Raw genomic sequence first — 18935 nt, 5'->3', positions numbered from 1 at the left:
TCAAGACAGGCTCTCTTTTCTAGGGGGTCTATGGGTATCTATTTAAGAGGTTTCTGTGGGGGCACTCCCCATCCAGCGGGTCTCTGTGGGGGTCTCCCTATTTAAGGGGTCTCTGTGGGGGCTCACCCTATCCAGCGGGTTTCCCTATCTAAGGGGTCTCTGTGGGCGGTCTCCCAATGTATGGGATCTCTTGGGGGGTTTCTTTATTTAGGGTCTGTGGGGTCTCTTTATTTAGGGGATGTAGGGGATCCCTTTATTTAGGAGGTCTTGGGAGGGCTGTGGTGGGGTGGGCAAGTTTGGAGGGAGAGGGTGGTCCTCGGATGGACTTTGGGGTCAACACCCTTAAGGGCTTACCCCCTTGGCCCACCATGAGGTCCATCATGTCAGTGCCACGCTGCGCAATACCAGTAGCAATCCACGCCCACGTGATTTCCAGCGCAGAGGACCGGAGAATTTTGAGACTCCAGAGAATACAGTGCCCGGCCCTCACTAAGACCCGTTTGCATCCATTTGCATCCTCCCGCTGGCAAGCAGGCAAGAACCCTAATCCCGCTGCCAGCACGGAGTGGTGCAGGGGGAGGGAGCATCACAAGGGAGCTGGTTCCGTTTGTATCCCGATGCCGGATTCTACCCTGCATCGGGAACCCTAGTGGTGGCGGATGGCAATGGAGAATTTTGCCCGGTGTTTTGCATAAAGGATGGTGAGCTTGCATTTAGGGAGATCTGATTGTGTTTAGGGAGCTGAGTTTGCATTGAAGGAGGTTTGTTTGCATTAGGAGAGGTGTGTTTTTGTTTCTGGAGGTTTGTTTGCATTAAGGGTGGTGCGTTTGCATTTAGGAAGGTGTGTTTCCACAAAACTGGATGGAGGACTGCCAAACTGTATTCCAACAGCGCCAGTGTTAGCCCCACCAAACTATGACCAACAGGTTAAACTGACTGTGGAATCTAATGACATTGGTGTGGGGGCTGTGTTGTTACAGGAAGATGAACTTGGAATTGAGAAGACTGTGGGGTATTTCTCAAGGAAATTAAATCATTATCAAAAGAAGTATTCCACAATTGAAAAAGAGTTTTAAATTTTTTTATTTACAACATTTTGAGATTTATATTAGCAGTAATTCAACAGAAACAATCACATATACAGACTATTATTCCCCTAGAATTTCTGGAGAGCTTATGAAATCTGGCCACCAGGTTATCTTAGTGGAGCTTGTTACTACAATCGTTTAATTTGAAAATCATTCATGTGGTCAGGAGGAAAAGCCTCATCGCACAATTGCTTCACAGCTCCAGGGTCCCAGGTTCGATTCCGGCTTGGGTCACTGTCTGTGCGGAGTCTGCACATCCGACCTGTGTGTACGTGGGTTTCCTCCGGGTGCTCTGGTTTCCTCCCACAGTCCAAAGATGTGCAGGTTAGGTGGATTGGCCATGCTAAATTGCCCTTAATATCCAAAAATTGCCCTTAGTGTTGGGTGGGATTACTGGGTTATGGGGATAGTGTGGAGGTGTTGACCTTAGGTAGGGTGCTCTTTCCAAGAGCAGGTGCAGACTCGATGGGCCGAATGGCCTCCTTCTACACTGTAAATTCTATGAAAATGCCTTATCACAAGTGTGAATTAGACTATTAAGAACATTGTGTGTGAGGGCAGCACAGTGGCACAGTGGTTAGCATTGCTGCCTACGGCACTGAGGACCCGGGTTCGAATCCTGGCCCTGGGTCACTGTCTGATTGGAGTTTGCACATTCTCCCCGTGTCTGTCTGCATGGGTTTCACCCCCAAAACCCAAAAGATAGGTAGATTGGCCACTCCAAATTGCCCCTTAATTGGAAAAAATAATTGGGTACTCTAAATTTAATTTTTTTAAAAAAGAACGTTGTGTGTAAATAGAACATAGAACAGTACAGCACAGAACAGGCCCTTCGGCCCTCGATGTTGTGCCGAGCAATGATCACCCTACTCAAACCCACGTATCCACCCTATACCCGTAACCCAACAACCCCCCCTTAACCTTACTTTTTAGGACACTACGGGCAATTTAGCATGGCCAATCCACCTAACCCGCACATCTTTGGACTGTGGGAGGAAACCGGAGCACCCGGAGGAAACCCACGCACACACGGGGAAGACGTGCAGACTCCGCACAGACAGTGACCCAGCCGGGAACTGAACCTGGGACCCTGGAGCTGTGAAGCATTGACGCTAACCTCCATGCTACCGTGCTGCCCCTGAAATATTTTGGGGTATGTTTTATGTTAACGCATTTTTTAAATCTTTGGAATGTTTGATAAGGTAGAACTGATAAGAAATGGTTGAGAAGTGAAATCATCATTTTAAAAAAGAGGGAATCTGTTACGAATTGGGAAAAATTACGATTAAAAATGAAATTGGGGTGAAAGAAACTAAAAGAAGACAATGTCTGAAGAGATGCTGTGATCCAATCAGCATCTCAGTGAAAAAGGTGTTTTCCTAGGTAACTAGAGGAAAACCATGGGGTGTAGAGAAGATAACTTCAAAGTGGGGAGATAAGGAAATTGAAATGTATATGCAAAAAGCCGACTTCACAAGGTGGATAACATCAAATTAAAAATGGTATATCCATAGCACAATAACTGGGTAAGAAGGGAGATAGAGACAAATACAGACAGAGCTACCATGCACCAAACCCAGCTGCAGAAACAGTCTCCTGAAAACACGTTATTGCTAAACAGGCAGCAGGTTAAGATCAAAACTCAAACCGATTAGATTTCTCTTTTGCTGAAGATGGCTTTCACAAATGAAATGAAATGTGGCCATATACATAACATGTGCATGGTAATTAGTTGCTGGATTTAGACATATTATATTACACCCAAAATTCAGCAAACATCGCACGTGCCATTGGGAAATTCCAGGTCATGTGGACTTAAAATTAAATGAGAAGATAGACAAGAATAACAGAATGATTACAGCACAGGAGGTCATTCGATCTGACGTGTCTGTACTGGCTCTCCTAGGGAGCAATTTGCCGCATGCCACCCTCATGCTTTCTTCCCGTAGCCCTGCACATTCTTCCTTTTCAGATCAAAACCCAATTCCCTCTTAAATGCCTCTATTGATCCTGTCTCCACCACACTCCCAGGCAACACACTCCAGAGAGCTTGGTGCATGAAGAAACTTTTCCTCATGTCACCATTGCTTTTATCTTGAATCTGTGCCCTCTACTGGATTTTTCCACCAATGGGAATAGTTCCATTCTATCTACTCTGTCCAAATCCCTAATGATTTTGAATACTTCCATCAAATCTTCTGTCAGCCTTTTCTCTAAATCGCAAACTCTCCAATCTATCCACCTAAATAATTTTCATCACCGCTGGAATATTTTCCGGAATATTTTCTGCACTCTCTCCAATCAAATGATTCGCCATTTAAGAAAAATATTGTTTCACACCACAATTGGCTGCTGCTGGCTAACATCACAAGCTTGTATGATGTGTAGTTGATTATTGGCGCTTTATGTCAGGATTTTTCAAAGCACGGATCTGACCCACGGGTGGATCGCGGGCGGGTGTCGGGAGGGTCGTGGAGTGGAGAAGCACCCAATGGCCGCTACCACTATTTTTATAGAGAAAGCCAGCCGCTGTCGCCTTTTAAATGAGAAACAAATGAGACTATGTGCAGTCTTCCAGCCAGAAGTGGCAGCAGTGAGCAGGTTTTGCATCCTTCACATACACTTGACATCAAGCACCCTGTATGTATGTGCTTTTGGTGCCAAATCACGGAGGAGAGCATCTTCCATTTTCTAGCTGCTGACAAGCAAGGTAAGAGGACTGTGGAGATGAATGATTTTGTTACAAGTTAGAGACTGCCAGAGACATAAATAAGCAGAGTACCTACTGGCCAGGATCTCACGCCTGAATATGCTGGACAGAATTGCCCAGGAGAGTCAAGGGCAGAAATTGCACTGCTGGTGTTAGCTCTGTACAGAACTCCAGGGCCACTGGTTAACAGCCGACAAACAAGAAACTTAACTCAGAAACAAAGCAGTACAAAGATGATTTCTTGAGGTATGGCTTTGTCAATTGTGCCAATGCAAATAAGGATGCAAAGCCCATGTGTGTTATACGCAGGGAAGTACTGGCAAAATAGAGAACAAATTTCAGATTTTAAAAGAGAAGTGGTGGGTGAAAAAATTATTTTGAAGTGGAGACTCCAGAGTCAGTTATTAACTGACAGCTGACTCCAAATGAAAAGTCTAAGCTGCTGTACCTGACCTGTGACAGTACATTAAAAACATGGCAAATGTCCATGAGGATGCTGGCATTCGGGAGTAGCATCAACCAGGAGTGTCCAATGCTGAGTAAAACAAGCATTTTGCTGCTATTACACTTCATGAAAACCAGCGCCGGCCCTAGGGTTGCTGGCGCCCCGGGCAAGCTGAACTTCGGCGCCCTTGGGGGGGCGGGGCCGAGGGGGGGGGGGGCCGAGGGGGGCGGGGCCGAGGGGGCGGGGCCAAGGGGGGGCCGAGGGAGGGGCGGGGCCGAGGGAGGGCGGACCCGAGGGGGGGTGGACCCGAGGGGGGGGGGCGGACCCGAGAGGGGGGGGCGGGGGGGCGGACCCGAGGGGGGGGACCCGAGGGGGGGGGCGGGGGGGGACCCGCGGAGGGGGCGGGGGGCGGACCGGGGGGGCCGCCCTGGGGGAGGGCGGCCACCGTGCATGCGCTGGTTGGCACCGGCCCAACTGCGCATGCGCGGGACCCGTGTCTCTGGCGCCCCCTAGCACATGGCGCCCCGGGCGACTGCCCGAGTTGCCGGTGCCTTGAGCCGGCCCTGATGAAGACCTACATGTGCGAGGTTGGATTATCCATTCTCAGAAAGGTGAAGACACAAAGGGACTGGCTGGACTCTGCACCTGATATGTGCATTGCCCTCTGCTCCTGTGAACCAGACTGGAGTGAGATTGTGAGGACGAAGCATGCTCCCCTTTCGCATTGAAGGTAAGCAAAGGTGGCGTGCGTCGCAAAGGTTGGCAAAAGTGGGTGGGTGGGGAAAGTTCGAAAAAACTGCTCTAATTAGTATTAAACGGGGTGTCTACCAGAAACGTCAAACTGGTGTGTGTGTGGGGAGGGGGGAGGGGAGTGCAATTTACCACGGAAACATTCTGCTGATTTCTTTAAAACATCAAAGTTAATCCAAAAATATCTCTCCAGCAAAATCACCTGTTCTGTCAAATCACCCAGATTGCGCAGACAGAATGATGCCAGATTTAGGAGTTGTTTGAAATGGTCCAATTGTGCAATTAATCATGAGAGGTAAGAATGGAAAGGTCTGAACGTGTTTTTCCGTTTCCTCCCTGTGGTCTGCAGTCACTGTGGGACCAAGTTGCAGTTTCATTTCTCTAGTGTTGAGATTTAGCGCCAAATCTGTTTGTCCAGTCGCGCGATCGCATGGGGGTTTCCTGCAGCTAAAGGGGAAGTTCTGGGACTTCCAACAGGTCTTTGAGGTTTTGGTTTAAAAGCCGACATCACTGAGATCAGAAATCTGCCAATATTCCACCAGCCGCCTCGCTGTCACTGAGGTGTTCACTTCAGTCCGCCCGCCTGCCGGGGAGGTTTCTCTCTCTCTGTCTGTCAGTCCCTGGCTAACAGCCACCGCCGCCCAGATACCCCTGTGTAGACCCCCCCCCCCCCCCTCTATAGACACCCCCCCCCCCCCAGCCCCCCTCTATAGACACCACCCCAAAGACCCCCAGCCCCCCTGTAGACAATCAAGACCCAAGGCACCCCCTCTATAGGCACCACCCACCCAAGGACCCTTAGCCCCCCCCCCCCCACAGACACCACCCCCCCAAAGACCCCCACCCCATCCTCTGTAGACATCCCCTAAAGACCCAAGACAGCCCCTCCACAGACACCCCCCCCCCCCCCAAAGACTCCCAGCACCCCCTCCCCCCGCTGAAGACACCCTCCCCTCCAAAGACATCCCAGCCACAGTCCCCCGCGTCATACCCCCCTCCCCACAGCCATACTCTCCCCCCGCCAGCGGCAGGTTGAGTGGGAGAGTTGAAGATGATCGGCCGGGAGCTGAGGTACCTCTTGCTGCAGAACATCATCGGCATCAGCGGCTGTGCGGCTTTGATCTTCTCGGTCATCAGCCCCGGCTGGTACCGGGGGAAGGGGCTGTGGGAGCCGCTCCTCACACCGAGCGCTCAGAATGGCAGCCGTCTGCATACCCTCAGCTCAGGTAAGAGAGGTCACCCACACCAGGATTGTGTGAAAATGCAGCCCAAACAAAAACAACTATTTGGCCGATTATATCGGCTGCTCTCTATTTCTCTGGGTAACTAATTGCCGAGCTCTAAAATAATGTAACGGGGTGGTGGGGGGTCTGTATTTTAAAATTTTAAAAAAATAAATAAAGTTAGAGTATCCAATTAATTTTTTCCAATTAAGGGGCAATTTAGCGTGGCCAATCCACCTACCCTGCACATCTTTTGGGCTGTGGGGGCGAAACCCACGCAAACATGGGGAGAATGTGCAAACTCCACACAGTGGCCCAGAGCCGTGATCGAACCTGGGACCTCGGCGCCGTGAGAAAACCGTGCTAACCACTTGCGCCACCGTGCTGCCATCAAATCAGTATACTCCATCTACACCTCCTGATGCCTGGGGGAAAGCGGGCAGCATAATCAAAGATCCCTCCCACCCGGCTTACTAACTCTTACAACTTCTTCCATCGGACAGGAGGTACAGAAGTCTGAGAATACGCACGAACAGACTCAAAAACAGCTTCTTCCACACTGTCACCAGACTCCTAAATGACTCTCTTATGGACTGACCTCATTAAAACTACACCCCTGTATGCTTCATCCCATGCCAGTGCTTATGTAGTTACATTGTATATCTTGTGTTGCCCTATCATGTATTTTCTTTTATTCCCTTTTCTTCCCATGTACTTATTGATCTGTTGAGCTGCTCGCAGAAAAATACTTTTCACTGTACCTCGGTACACGTGACAATAAACAAATCCAATCCAATTTTGATACCGTTCCCCACATACAAATTAATTCCAAGGTGTTGAATTTACATGTTGCTTGTAAAGAGCGGGCAATAAGCAGAAGGAAAAAGGGAGAAAACACGAAACAGAATTTTCCGATCTTCCAATTTGTGAAGAAAAGTCGTATTGAATGTGAAATTAACTCTTGTTCCTCTCTCCACGGATGCTGCCAGACCTGCTGAGCTTTTTCAGCACTTTTCTGTTTTTATGATTACCGCAGAATTGTTACAGTGCAGAAGGAGGCCATTTGGCCCATGGTGCCTGCACCAGAACTCCTAAGGGCTTTGGGTCATTCTCCCGCCTCCTCCCCGTAACCTGCTTCCTTTTCAAATAACAGCCTAATTCCCTGTTGAATGCCTCGATTGAACCTGACTCTCCCACGGGGGCAGCACAGTAGCATTATGGATAGCACAATTGCTTCACAGCTCCAGGGTCCCAGGTTCGGTTCCGGCTTGGGTCACTGTCTGTGCGGAGTCTGCACATCCTCCCCGTGTCTGCGTGGGTTTCCTCCGGGTGCTCCGGTTTCCTCCCACAGTCCAAAGATGTGCAGGTTAGGTGGATTGGCCATGATAAATTGCCCTTAGTGTCCAAAATTGCCCTTAGTGTTGGGTGGGGTTACTGGGTTATGGGGATAGGGTGGAGGTGTAGGGTGCTCTTGCCAGGAGCCGGTGCAGACTCGATGGGCTGAATGGCCTCCTTCTGCACTGTAAATTCTATGTAATTCTCCCACACCCTCAGGCAGTGCATTCCAGAAGCGGACCACTTGCCTGAAAAAGTTTTTTCTCGTGACACTTTGGCTTCCATTGCAAGTTAGTCTAAAGCTGTGCCCTCTCGATCTCGATCCTTTCATGAGTGGGAATAGTTTCTCCCTATCCACTCCACTCTGTCCTGCCCCCTCATGATTTTGAAAACCTCGATCAAATCTCCTGTTAGCCTCCTCTTCTCCAAGGAGAACAGATCCAACCTTTCCAATCTACCTTAATACCTGAAGTTCCTCATCCCTGAGACCATCCTTGTGAATCTTTTATGTATCTTTTCCAATGCCTTTACATCCTTCATTAAGTACGGCACACGTAGCTGGGCACAATACTCCAGCTGAGGCTAAACCAGTGTCCTGTACAAGTTCAACATAACCTCGTTCTTGTACACTATGCCATCATTAACTATATAATTTCATGGGTGGCGCGGTGGCACAGTGGTTAGCACTGCTGCCTCACAGCGCCAGGCTCCCGGGTTCAATTCCGTCCTTGGGTGGCTGTCTGTGTGGAGTTTGTAAATTCTCCCCATGTCTGTATAAGTTTCCTCCGGGTGCTCAGGTCCAAAGATGTGCCACATTTGTGTGTTAGGCAGAATGTCATTTTGGCTTGTTGGCAGCATCCTGTTAATGGAAAATACCACTCATGCTGCCACTGTAACAAGAGGAAACGGCTAACTACATCTGTTGTTCAAATCTTTGTGATTATCCTTCCGGGGGTACATTTGGGCTAGGCTGGGGCATTTTCAGGTCTGAAAGTGGTGGCCTGAGGCCCACTCATGATTACGTGGGATACACAGCAAGCGATGATCTGATCGGGGTGACCAGTGTCCCGTCGGAGAGCTTTGATGCACCCTATTTCAGCACCAAGCTTGCATGGTGAGCTAATGGCTGGAGCTCTATTTACAAAGTTTCTGACACGGGCAATCTTATAGCGCAAGGAACTATAGGAATCCCAACTTGTATATTGTTTAGTGAAGGTAGGCTTGCCATTGTCAAGAGTGGAGAACGCATCAGCAGATTTGTCAACTAGCATGTCGAGATAAGGAAGCTCATTCGACTGCTTCATTTCAAAGGTGAATTTGAGCACGGCTTGGAGCATATTGAGGCGTGTTAGGATATTCTTATCTGCAGCTGCTGTTTCTGCATATGTGTTCATTGAACTCATGAATTTAGCAATTCTCTCAGTTGATTTCAGCTGATGCTCAGGTAGATGGTAAAGCCATGGGTTCCCCTCTAGGGCCAGATCCCGCTCACATTTTTGTTGGTTTCCACGAGGAAATTATTTGCGATGGAATGACTCACAATCTCCTGCCCCTTGCATATTTAATAATAATATCATAATAATTGCTTATTGTCACAAGTAGGCTTCAATGAAGTTACTGTGAAAAGCCCCTATTCCGGCGCCTGTTTGGGGCGGCTGGTGCAGGAATGTGAACCTGCGCTGCTGGCATTGTTCTGTATTACAAGCCAACTCTTTAGCCCACTGTGCTATATCAGCCTCTTATTTCTGATACATAGATGCCATGTTTGCTGCATTTGATCTGTTTGCCATTTCTGAATTCTGTCCTGATGAGTCCAAGACAAAAAGCTTCAACAGCATATCTCTTTTTTCAGCAATATTTTAAATGGACCTGAAACTTTTACTACTCTCAGGATCTCACTTCAACACTGGCCCTTTTCCAGGAGAGTGCTGTTTTTCCCCTGATTGCCGTCATAACTCCCCTGTTGCGACTGATTAATCCCAGCAAATTTCAACCCAAATTGGAGCATCCCAAACCCCAAAATAGTCAGAGACTTGCACCTGAACACGTGCATGCAGACTCGATGGGCCGAAAGGCCTCCTCCTGCACTGTAAATTCTATGATTCTATGATACCGGATGAGCCCCGGTAGGATATTGGAAAGAACCCAAAACAATGTTTTTAACTTTGTAAAACTGTGAGGAAAGGATACTTCACCCCAGGAGTGATGGTACTAATAGGTATCTTTTACGTTAAAACAAACTTCAATTTATACACAATATTAACCACATTAACATCAAATAAATAGCTTTAGAAGTAACAGTTCTTAAACACAAGGAAAAACTTAAACTTACTATCTATGCCTGCTGCTAACTCCAATTAAGCAACCCAATACAGTTCAAATGCCACTTATAAATAACGTTAACAAACAGATTACTTCCTTCGCTGTGTCGTGATGTTTGAAGAGAGAGACCCTTTCAGGACCAGATCCAGTACACTTCTCCTCAACCCAGCAGCATTTGACAAAACTGCTGTTCAACATAACATCTTATATCCAATTGGAAAACTACAGTCATACCTGGCTCCTACCATTAATTACAACATCTGTATCCCACTAAGTTTCATGAGCTGCTTAGCTAGGACTAGACACGACTCCCCCATACATTATCTACACTCCAGCAAAACTCCAGCAATCCAAACACAATTCCATTAGCCCTTTAGCTACAACCAAGTAAGTGGATGGAATAAATCATGACCTCACCTTTTATGACCCCTTAATTACAGCTTTAGCAGACATACTACCTGTATGTATTTTAAACCAGGGTCTTTAATAACATTACTGCCACAAACAGGAAATATGATATACATCAATTTTTACTTCATCAAATATCTCTCAGAACTGACAAAGAGTGCTTTAAATATAGTGGATTATATTGCAGAAGTGAATGTAGCAGAATTGCACATGGATCATTCCACATGCAATGAAATGATCAACCAGTCAAACTGTTCATGGTTGGCACGAGAGGGACGCTCTGTTTTTCTTCGATATTGTCACATGAGCTTAACCATCCACCCGAATCATTGGACAAAGTGTCTGAAGGATAATTCCAAATGGTTACAAAACTGCAGTTCACAGTTTCTAAATCTGCATGGCCACCCACTAGCTTGGGAACTCTGAATGAGAGCAAATACCACTGCCAAAATCTTCTATCGCGAGCAGATATCTGCAAGGACTAGTGTTTGCAAATATATCAAAACTTACATATGTAGGGTTTTGTTGTTGCTGTATCGCAGTGCCAGTCAGTTAGGCCTTTTTTGATTTGGCATCTATATCTAAGATTCTTATAAAGACGAGATTTTCCAGTGATACAAGTACCCTGTTGCATAATATGGACGGTGCTTAATTAAGAATTCTGCACAGGCTCTGACTTTCCACTGGGAATGAATGTTACAGCGTGCTAGGACCAGCAAGTTGCACTTCTGTATGATGCTGTCAGCTCTGATATCAATGATTCATGTTGTAGTTTGGGTAGTGCTTACTTCACAGCTTCGGTTCCTGCTCTCCACCTCCAGTGCTATTAACGTTTCTAGAACTCTCTTTCATTCTGGTCACTGCCTTGTAAAATAAATCTAATAGTTCATGATCCAGAATTATCACAGAATAGACTCCCCACAGTGCAGAATGAGGCCATTTGGCCCATCGGGTCTGCACTGACCCTCCGAAAGAGCGTTGTACCCAGGTCCACACCGCTGCCCACCCCACTCTATCCACGTAATCTTTGAAGTGTGGGCGGGAACTGGAAACTCGCGGAGACACAGGGAGAAAGTGTGAACTCCACACAGTCACCCAAGGCTGGAATTGAACCCAGGTCCCAGGTGCTATGAGGCAGCAGTGCTAACCACTGTGCCACCGTGGCACTCGTATAAAGCTGGCGTTCATAGGGATAACTTTACAGTGCAGAATATTTCTTCTGAGAAGCATGTTGAAAAGTGAAAAATGAAATGAAAATCACTTCATTTCATTTCATTTTCAAGTACGCTTCAAATGAAGTTACTGTGAAAAGCCCCTAGTCGCCACATTCCGGTGCCTGTTTGGGGAGGCTGGTACGGGGATTGAACCGTGCTGCTGTCCTGCCTTGGTCTGCTTTAAAAGCCAGCTATTTAGCCCTGCGCTAAACCAGCTCCTGATTTTCAGTACATTCACACCCAATTCGGACTGAAATCCTTCTTGCTTTCAGTTTTTGCACTGGCATACCCTTGGGACTTTGCTGGTGGACAAGCAATCGACTTCCAGGATGTTGACTACTTGGACATGCTGGTAGAATGTGCAAGCAGAGAGACCCAGCCAGTAGATGCCTTTCCACTATTTGCTGGACATTAAAAGTACGTAAATGGGTGCAATGTTTGCAAACTGCAAGACATTTTACACCCAATTAATACTCGTACTCTAAATCATGGGGAAATTGTCAGGAAATTAGGGCTTTGTTGATGAATTTTTTTTTAGAAATGTTACAGAATTTGAATCCAGAGAATTACGCTCAAGTTGTTGCCTTTGCTTTTTTACTGACATCCTGTTCCTTTCTTTTTTAAGCCCTGGGAACTGAACATGTATTTGGGGTGATTGCAAGTCTAATGGCGATCATGGCTATCTGTATCTCTTTGCTGTTCATCTTTTGCTGGAATCCAGACACTGACAGTAAATCCAAGATGAATCCTGGGCGGATACTGCATCCAGGAAAACTGCTGATTGTAATACTGATGCCAACGGGTAAGAACACAGTCATTGGTGCTCCTCAGATGGTTCAGTGGTTCAAAGCAGTGAGTAATTCAGTCATGCTGTAGTCTCAGGTTCAATTCCCAATATGTGCTGTTATCAGCTAGACTGTCAATAAGGGTGCTACCACTGACACCAATACCCCTCTGTTAAAGAAGGAAATAATAGTCGAGCGTTTGAAACACTGATCACTGTTGAGCTGAAAGTGAATATGTGCACATCTGCTTTGATGGCCCTTCGGTTAGTAACCTGCTGGTGTTCACTATCCAGGATATGGCCAATTATACGGACCCCAGGTCAGCTTTCTCTACATAGACTAACAATAGAACATGAGATTTTACTGCTATGTGGCTCATTGGCCACTGAGACATAACAGACTCATTTCTATATGTTCATGAACAAAGGGACCAAACTCAGCTTTGTACGAATTGAACATTCAAATGATTTTATAGGCAACATAGTGCAGCTAATGGTCAATCGGTTAGACAGGGATAAGTTAAATTAACATACATATAAACATACATAAAATATAGAAGCGGGAGGAAGCCATTCAGCCCTTCGAGCCTGCTCCGCCGTTCATTATGATCATGGCTGAGCATCAAGTTCAATACCCTGATCTAGCCTCCCCCTCCCCCCATAATCCCTTGATCCCTTTAGCCCCAAGAGCTATCTCTAATTCCTTCTTGAAATTACGCAACATTTTGGTCTCAGCTACTTTCTGTGGTAGTGAATTCCACAGACTCACCACTCTCTGGGTGAAGAAATTTCTCCTCACCTCTGTCCTAAAAGTTTTATCCTGATAATATTTTTTTTTTTTTTTAATTTTAGAGTACCCAATTACTTTTTCCAATTAAGGAGCAATTTAGCGTGGCCAATCCACCTACCCTGCACATCTTTTGGGTTGTGGGGGTGAAACCCACGCAGACACGGGGAGAATGTGCAAACTCCACACGGACAGTGACCCAGGGCCGGGATTCGAACCTGGGTCCTCGGCGCCGTAGGCGGCAATGCTAACCACTGTGCCACCGTGCTGCCCCGTTATCCTGATAATATAACCCCTAGTTCTGGACGGCCTCACCATTGGGAACATTCTTTCCGAATCTACCCTATCTAATCTTGTTAGAATTTTATAAGTTTCTATGAGATCCCCTCTCACTCTTCTAAACTCCAGTGAATATAATCCTAACCAACATAGTCTTTCTTCATACGACAGTCCCGCCATCCCAGAAATCCGCCTGATAAACCCTCCATAGCAAGAACATCCTTCCTCAGATAAGGACACCAAAACTGCACACAATACTCCAGGTATATCCTCACCAATGTCCTATACAGTTGCAGTAAAACATCCCTATTCCTATACTCAAATCCTCTTGCTATGAAGGCCAACATACCATTTGCCTTCTTTGCTGCCAGCTGTACCTGCGGGCTTTATTTCAGGGATTGATGCACGAGGACACCAAGGTCTGGCTGAGTATCCACCTCTCTCAATTTATACCCATTCAAATAATAATCTGCCTTCCTATTTTTGCTACCAAAATGGATAACCTCGCATTTATCCACATTATACTGTCTGCCATGCATGTGCCCACTCACTCAGCCTGTCCAAATCCCGGGGAAGCATCTCTGCATCCTCCTCATAGCTCACCCTCCCACCCAACTTTGTATCATCTGCAAATTTGGAGATAATACATTTAGTTCCTCATCCAAATCATTAATGTATAATGTGAACAATTGGATTCCTAGCACATATCACTGCCTCCTAATCGGAAAAAGAACCATTTATTCCAACCTTTTGCTTCCTGTTTGCTAACCAGCTTTCAATCCATCTCAAGACACCATCCGTAATCCCATGCGCTTTAACTTTATATAGTAATCTGCTATGTGGGTCCTGGTCGAAAGCCTTTTGCAAGTCTAAATAAACCACATCCACCGGTTATCCCTGGTCAACACTACTAGCCACATTTTCAGAGAATTCTAGTAGATTTGTCAAGCATGATTTCCCTTTTGTAAATCCATGCAGACTTTGTTTAATTATACCACTGCTTTCCAAATGCTGCACGATGAAATCCTTGATAATGGACTCTAGCAACTTCCCTACTACCAACGTTAGACTCACTGGGCTATAGTTCCCTGTTTCCTCTCTACCTCCCTTTTTGAATAGTGGTTTTACATTCGCTACCCTCCAATCTGTAGGAACCATTCCAGAGTCCAAATAATTTTGAATAATAACCACCAATGGATCCATTATTTCTCAGGCCGCTCCCTTAAGTACTCTGAGATGAAGATTATCAGACCCTGGAGATTTAATCGCCTTCAATCCCATTAATTTCCCCCAAACCATTTATCTACTAATAATCATTTCCTTCAGTTCCTCATTAAAACTGTGTTTCTCAGAACTTCCGGTACATTATTCATTTCTTCCTTTGTGAAGACAGAAGAAAAGTACGAATTTAGTTCCTCAGGCAAACTGATGGCACTGTGTGGCAATGCTGGAGGGTGTGAATGGGGTGATGGCTTTAGACAATAATGGCAGACACTCAAAGGCATTGTTATACTTTACATTGAAAAAATATCAGAGGATCCACTGACAGATTTGAGTTGAATTTGTGTCTAACTTCAGTCATAAACCATCATTGAAAGGTGCCTGGAAAAACATTGTCACATAAAACAAAACAACCCAATTTAGGTTGGATAATTTTCATTGTGAACTTTTTAGTGGGTTACTTTTCGGTTGCCATCTGTGACATGGAACTTTATATCAATGGGAACTGCATGAGCTCCCAACTTGACCTTTGCAGGAATATTAAAGTTTTCCATGTTTGTGTTTTCAGCATTACTGTATCTCATCACATGGTCTTTATTCACCAACCGTCACATGGAACAAATCAAGAACGATATCACACAATTTGGCTCCGCATACTGGATCGGAATGTGTTCTTGGTTCACACTGCTCATTATTTTACCAATCGTCTACTTGATGGAGCAGTGCTCACTTACAGACTATGAGGCTCCAATATGAACAAGAGCTCGATATTTGAACATCACTCGCTCAGTGAGTGCTGAGACTACCCGTGATGTCTATTACTTCTGAGTTGAACATGTTCACAGCCAAAGGCATTCGGAAAACATCACTAATGAGTAAAGTGGTCGTTCCACTGATACTTGAAGCAGAGTGAGGGGTAGAAGTATTAACATTGGTAACTTCAATAACTCAGCATCAAAAGTGAACAGCAGAATCCATGAAATAATCGTATTTGAATAATCATTCTTCACCATGACACAATTCTTTTTTGGTCATGGACTTTACTGGAACACTTGTAATGACACAGATATTGTATTGGTTTCCGCACACTGCTTCAGTGGTTCATAATAGACATGCAATTCTGAAGGTACTGGACCATAGCAAAGTACACTGCTGGCCCCAGTATTCATGTCTTTATATAAAGAAGCAATCCAAAATAAAGCTACCGCATTTGTAAATCCCCCGAGCCTTCAGGCATTGCCCTGTATGTTTTACTTTTCAAACCAACATCCGCCTTCATGATCTAAAACAAAGTACTAGGCGAAATGCAGCAACCAATAGTCGCATGCTTGTGAGGTGAGTGCTCTCAAGAGGAAATGCAAGATCGGAACGCTTTATAAAGCAGCATAGTCTTCCTGCCCACAGTGATAAACTGCCAATTTGATGGAGGACTGATGACAGTTTGCTGAACCACTCAAATGCAGCACATGCAACCCTCATTAATTCCTCCTCCACTTTCCTCCTGCAGGCATTGAGACAGTATGGTGCCCAAGTATTTTACCGATGTTTCAAGCCTGACAGCAGGCATAGCATGACATTCCACACTGGGGACCCCAAATTTAAGGATGTTTTACCTCACCTCACTCACAAATACACTGACAAATCCATAATGACAGCAGTCACTGAATAACAATGGAGAGAAGAACCCCTGGTCATTTTTTTTCCATTGATGCAGGAATACAAAGACAAATTGCTTCACCTTCTATATTGTCTTTACTGTGATTAGTTTGCATTGCACAGGCATGGGATTAAATTTGAGATATTCTTCATTTGCATGGCATCACTAGCTGAATCATTTGATGCAGGTGATATGAAATAAAATGCTAAACAGGATGTAGCACAGGAAGCACATTTAAACCATACAGCCTTTTACAAACATTATTGAATTAGGAGGAAGAGTAAATGAGGAACAAGCCAAACGTTTAAATATTTTAAATGAGCAATGCTAGATACACTACAGCGTGGATAAGCATAAAATAATTAGTAGGGGAACAAGCAACCAGAATTGGAGGAATGATTTAAATAGATCAGCAATAAAATAGATTGGTTGGAAAAGAGATTATTGTTGCATCTGCCTGATGGCATAGGAGCAGGAGTAGGTAATACGGCCCGTCAAACCTGCTGCGCCATTCATTTTGATCATGAGTTGATGATCTATCTCAAGCCACCTCCCTGCGCTATTCCCGTATCCCTTGATGTCATAGCTCATCCTATGTTTTAGAAGCCTAGCTTTTCTAAGTTTTAGAAATTGAATTTTATATGTAAGTTCAGTGGGTTGGGGGGGAACCCTGTTAAACATCTAGATGTTGGCAAACCAACAGACATAAAATGATTAGAATTCAAAGGGTAACTTGTGATTCCTGGATAAAGTCAAGAGTAAAAGGGTGAGAGTTATAAAATGGCAGGTCGTCTCAAAAGAGCCGGAGACAGGACATCTGCTCTTATTCCAGTAGTGTGACGATTAGAAGGATTTAGGAAATTGGATTATAAATGTAGCAATTTAAGGGTTAAACGCCCGGGATTGATGAGGTTGGTGATGGGAGGAGCTAAGGAAGCACAGGGCCATTTTGTGAGACGAGAGACAGGGGCTGGAGAAAGGCTTTTGGAAGTGAGGTCGGACCTTTGATCTGACAATCCTTGTTTTTCTTGAGACCATCAGTAAAGGCAGAGAGGCAGTGAGGTTGGGGAAGCTTTGAGAAAAGAGAAGCTGCGTTCCCATCTGCCTGACTCTGAGTCCACAATTATTTTCCAAATTAGATAGGTCACAAAGTTAAACCATTTTTTAACGGAGCAGCCTTGTCAGGAGACAAGAGAAAGACTGAAACAAATCAAGTGAAGCAGCCATTTGAAGACTTTCAGGTAGCTTAAGATGAGATCTCATAAGAGCCAGGATTTGCTTTGTAAGGCACGTATCGCTTTAGGTCTTGCTTGTTTAAGGTGGATTGAGAGCTGTATGTGCATTTTCTTGTTGTTTGATGGGAAATTGAATAGTAATTTTAAGGTGTACGGGTGCACTGTTCTTTTCAGGTTTAAAGTTAAAAATGTTTCAAATTGTTATTCGTAATAAAGTTTAAAAAAAATAACCAAGCCCTATTTCTTCATGCAATCACTCCTGGAGCGAATCAATCTTTCCGCACAGTCTCACAAACTAAAATAGAATATTGGGGTTTTCAGTCCAGTATCTGGGCCACTGTTGGGATCTGGTCGGGGATTGTAACATTAGTCATGAGGCTTTCCAGAATTAAGGAAAGCTTTGGAATTTTCTGCCTGTGACTAGGCAGTGTGTGTGTGCGACATTGACATGGGGATTGCAGTGGAGTTAGTGAGATTCTTTGTTTCGAGTGAATCGAGTTAGTGCATTGCCAACAGGCAGCCAGCAGGCAGGTTGATTTTTGGAAGCAACTATGTCAGCTGTATGTCTTATCTAGCTCATAGCTCCTTGGAAAATGAGAGATAACGGTAGACCTATACCTGAATTGGAGTAAATATTGAATTTATCATCCATGATGTAGCCTGCGATTGGGAGCTGACATTCAATATAAAACAAATTTTCAAAGGGAAAATCAATGAAGAATCCCGATAGTGCAGAAGGAAGCCTTTCGACCCATCAAACCTGCACCGACCCTCTACCTAGGCCCAATCTCCTGTCCTATCCCTGTAACACCACCTAACCTTTGGGAACTAAGGGGCAATTTAGCATGGCCAATCCCCCTACCCTGCCCATCTTTGGACTGTGGGGGAAACTCGAGCAGCCAGAGGAAACCCACGCAGACACGGGGAGAACGTGCAAACTCCACACACAGTCACCCAAGGCCGGAATCGAATTTGGGTCCCTGCCGCCGTGAGGCAGCAGTGCTAATCACTGTCTCCTTGCCCCAGAAGATCCGCAAAGCAAAAGAAAGAAATCTATAATAATCCTCTCCAGAAAAGGCAGTTGTTGCAGGTTGAGTTCTGGGTATACTCAGATTAGTTAGAGATGGAAACCAAAGCAGCGGGCTAGGCATTTCCTGATGTTCTTGGGCCACTGAATTAGAGTCGCAGGAAGGCTCCGGTTGGAGCTGCAGAATACAGAATGGTGAGGCTGAGAGAAATTAGAGTGTCAGAACGCAAAAATGGAAGGGTTCCCATGAAATCTTGTACCTTGGTGAATCGCTATAATACAGAAATCAGAGTGAATTCTAGCAGTGATTATGGAGGGGCTGGTTTAGCACACTGGGCTAAATCGCGGGCTTTTAAAGCAGACCAAGGCTGGCCAACAGCACGGTTCAATTCCCGTACCAGCCTCCCCGAACAGGCGCCGGAATGTGGCGACTAGGGGCTTTTCACAGTA

General features: G+C 45.5%; 1 protein-coding gene across 2 annotated transcripts; it reads left to right on the top strand.

Moving 5' to 3' along the window:
- Window positions 1-5142: 5142 nt before the first annotated feature.
- Window positions 5143-17692, top strand: si:ch211-256a21.4. 2 transcript variants are annotated; one of them, XM_038808232.1, is made up of 3 exons: window positions 5143-5288; window positions 12121-12297; window positions 15135-15343. In XM_038808232.1, exons 1-3 carry the CDS (start codon window positions 5282-5284, stop codon window positions 15320-15322), a joined length of 372 nt encoding a protein of 123 aa, XP_038664160.1. In that variant the 5' UTR covers window positions 5143-5281; the 3' UTR covers window positions 15323-15343. The 2 variants fall into 2 exon arrangements, with proteins under 2 accessions (XP_038664160.1, XP_038664159.1); XM_038808231.1 differs by lacking the exon at window positions 5143-5288 and adding an exon at window positions 5997-6219 and having other exon boundaries at window positions 15135-17692.
- The last annotated feature ends 1243 nt before the right edge of the window (window positions 17693-18935 follow it).

Source organism: Scyliorhinus canicula, chromosome 9, assembly GCF_902713615.1.
Source record: "Scyliorhinus canicula chromosome 9, sScyCan1.1, whole genome shotgun sequence".
Lineage (NCBI taxonomy): Eukaryota > Metazoa > Chordata > Chondrichthyes > Carcharhiniformes > Scyliorhinidae > Scyliorhinus > Scyliorhinus canicula.
Note: the sequence above shows the minus strand (reverse complement) of the source record. Positions and strands in the feature narration are given on the sequence as shown.

Coding starts and splice junctions, on each gene's coding strand:
- si:ch211-256a21.4 (XM_038808231.1), top strand. CDS start 6,045: ATGATCGGCCGGGAGCTGAGGTACCTCTTGCTGCAGAACATCATCGGC. Junction 6,220..12,120: donor TCTGCATACCCTCAGCTCAG/GTAAGAGAGGTC, acceptor TTCTTTTTTAAG/CCCTGGGAACTGAACATGTA. Junction 12,298..15,134: donor TGTAATACTGATGCCAACGG/GTAAGAACACAG, acceptor TTGTGTTTTCAG/CATTACTGTATCTCATCACA.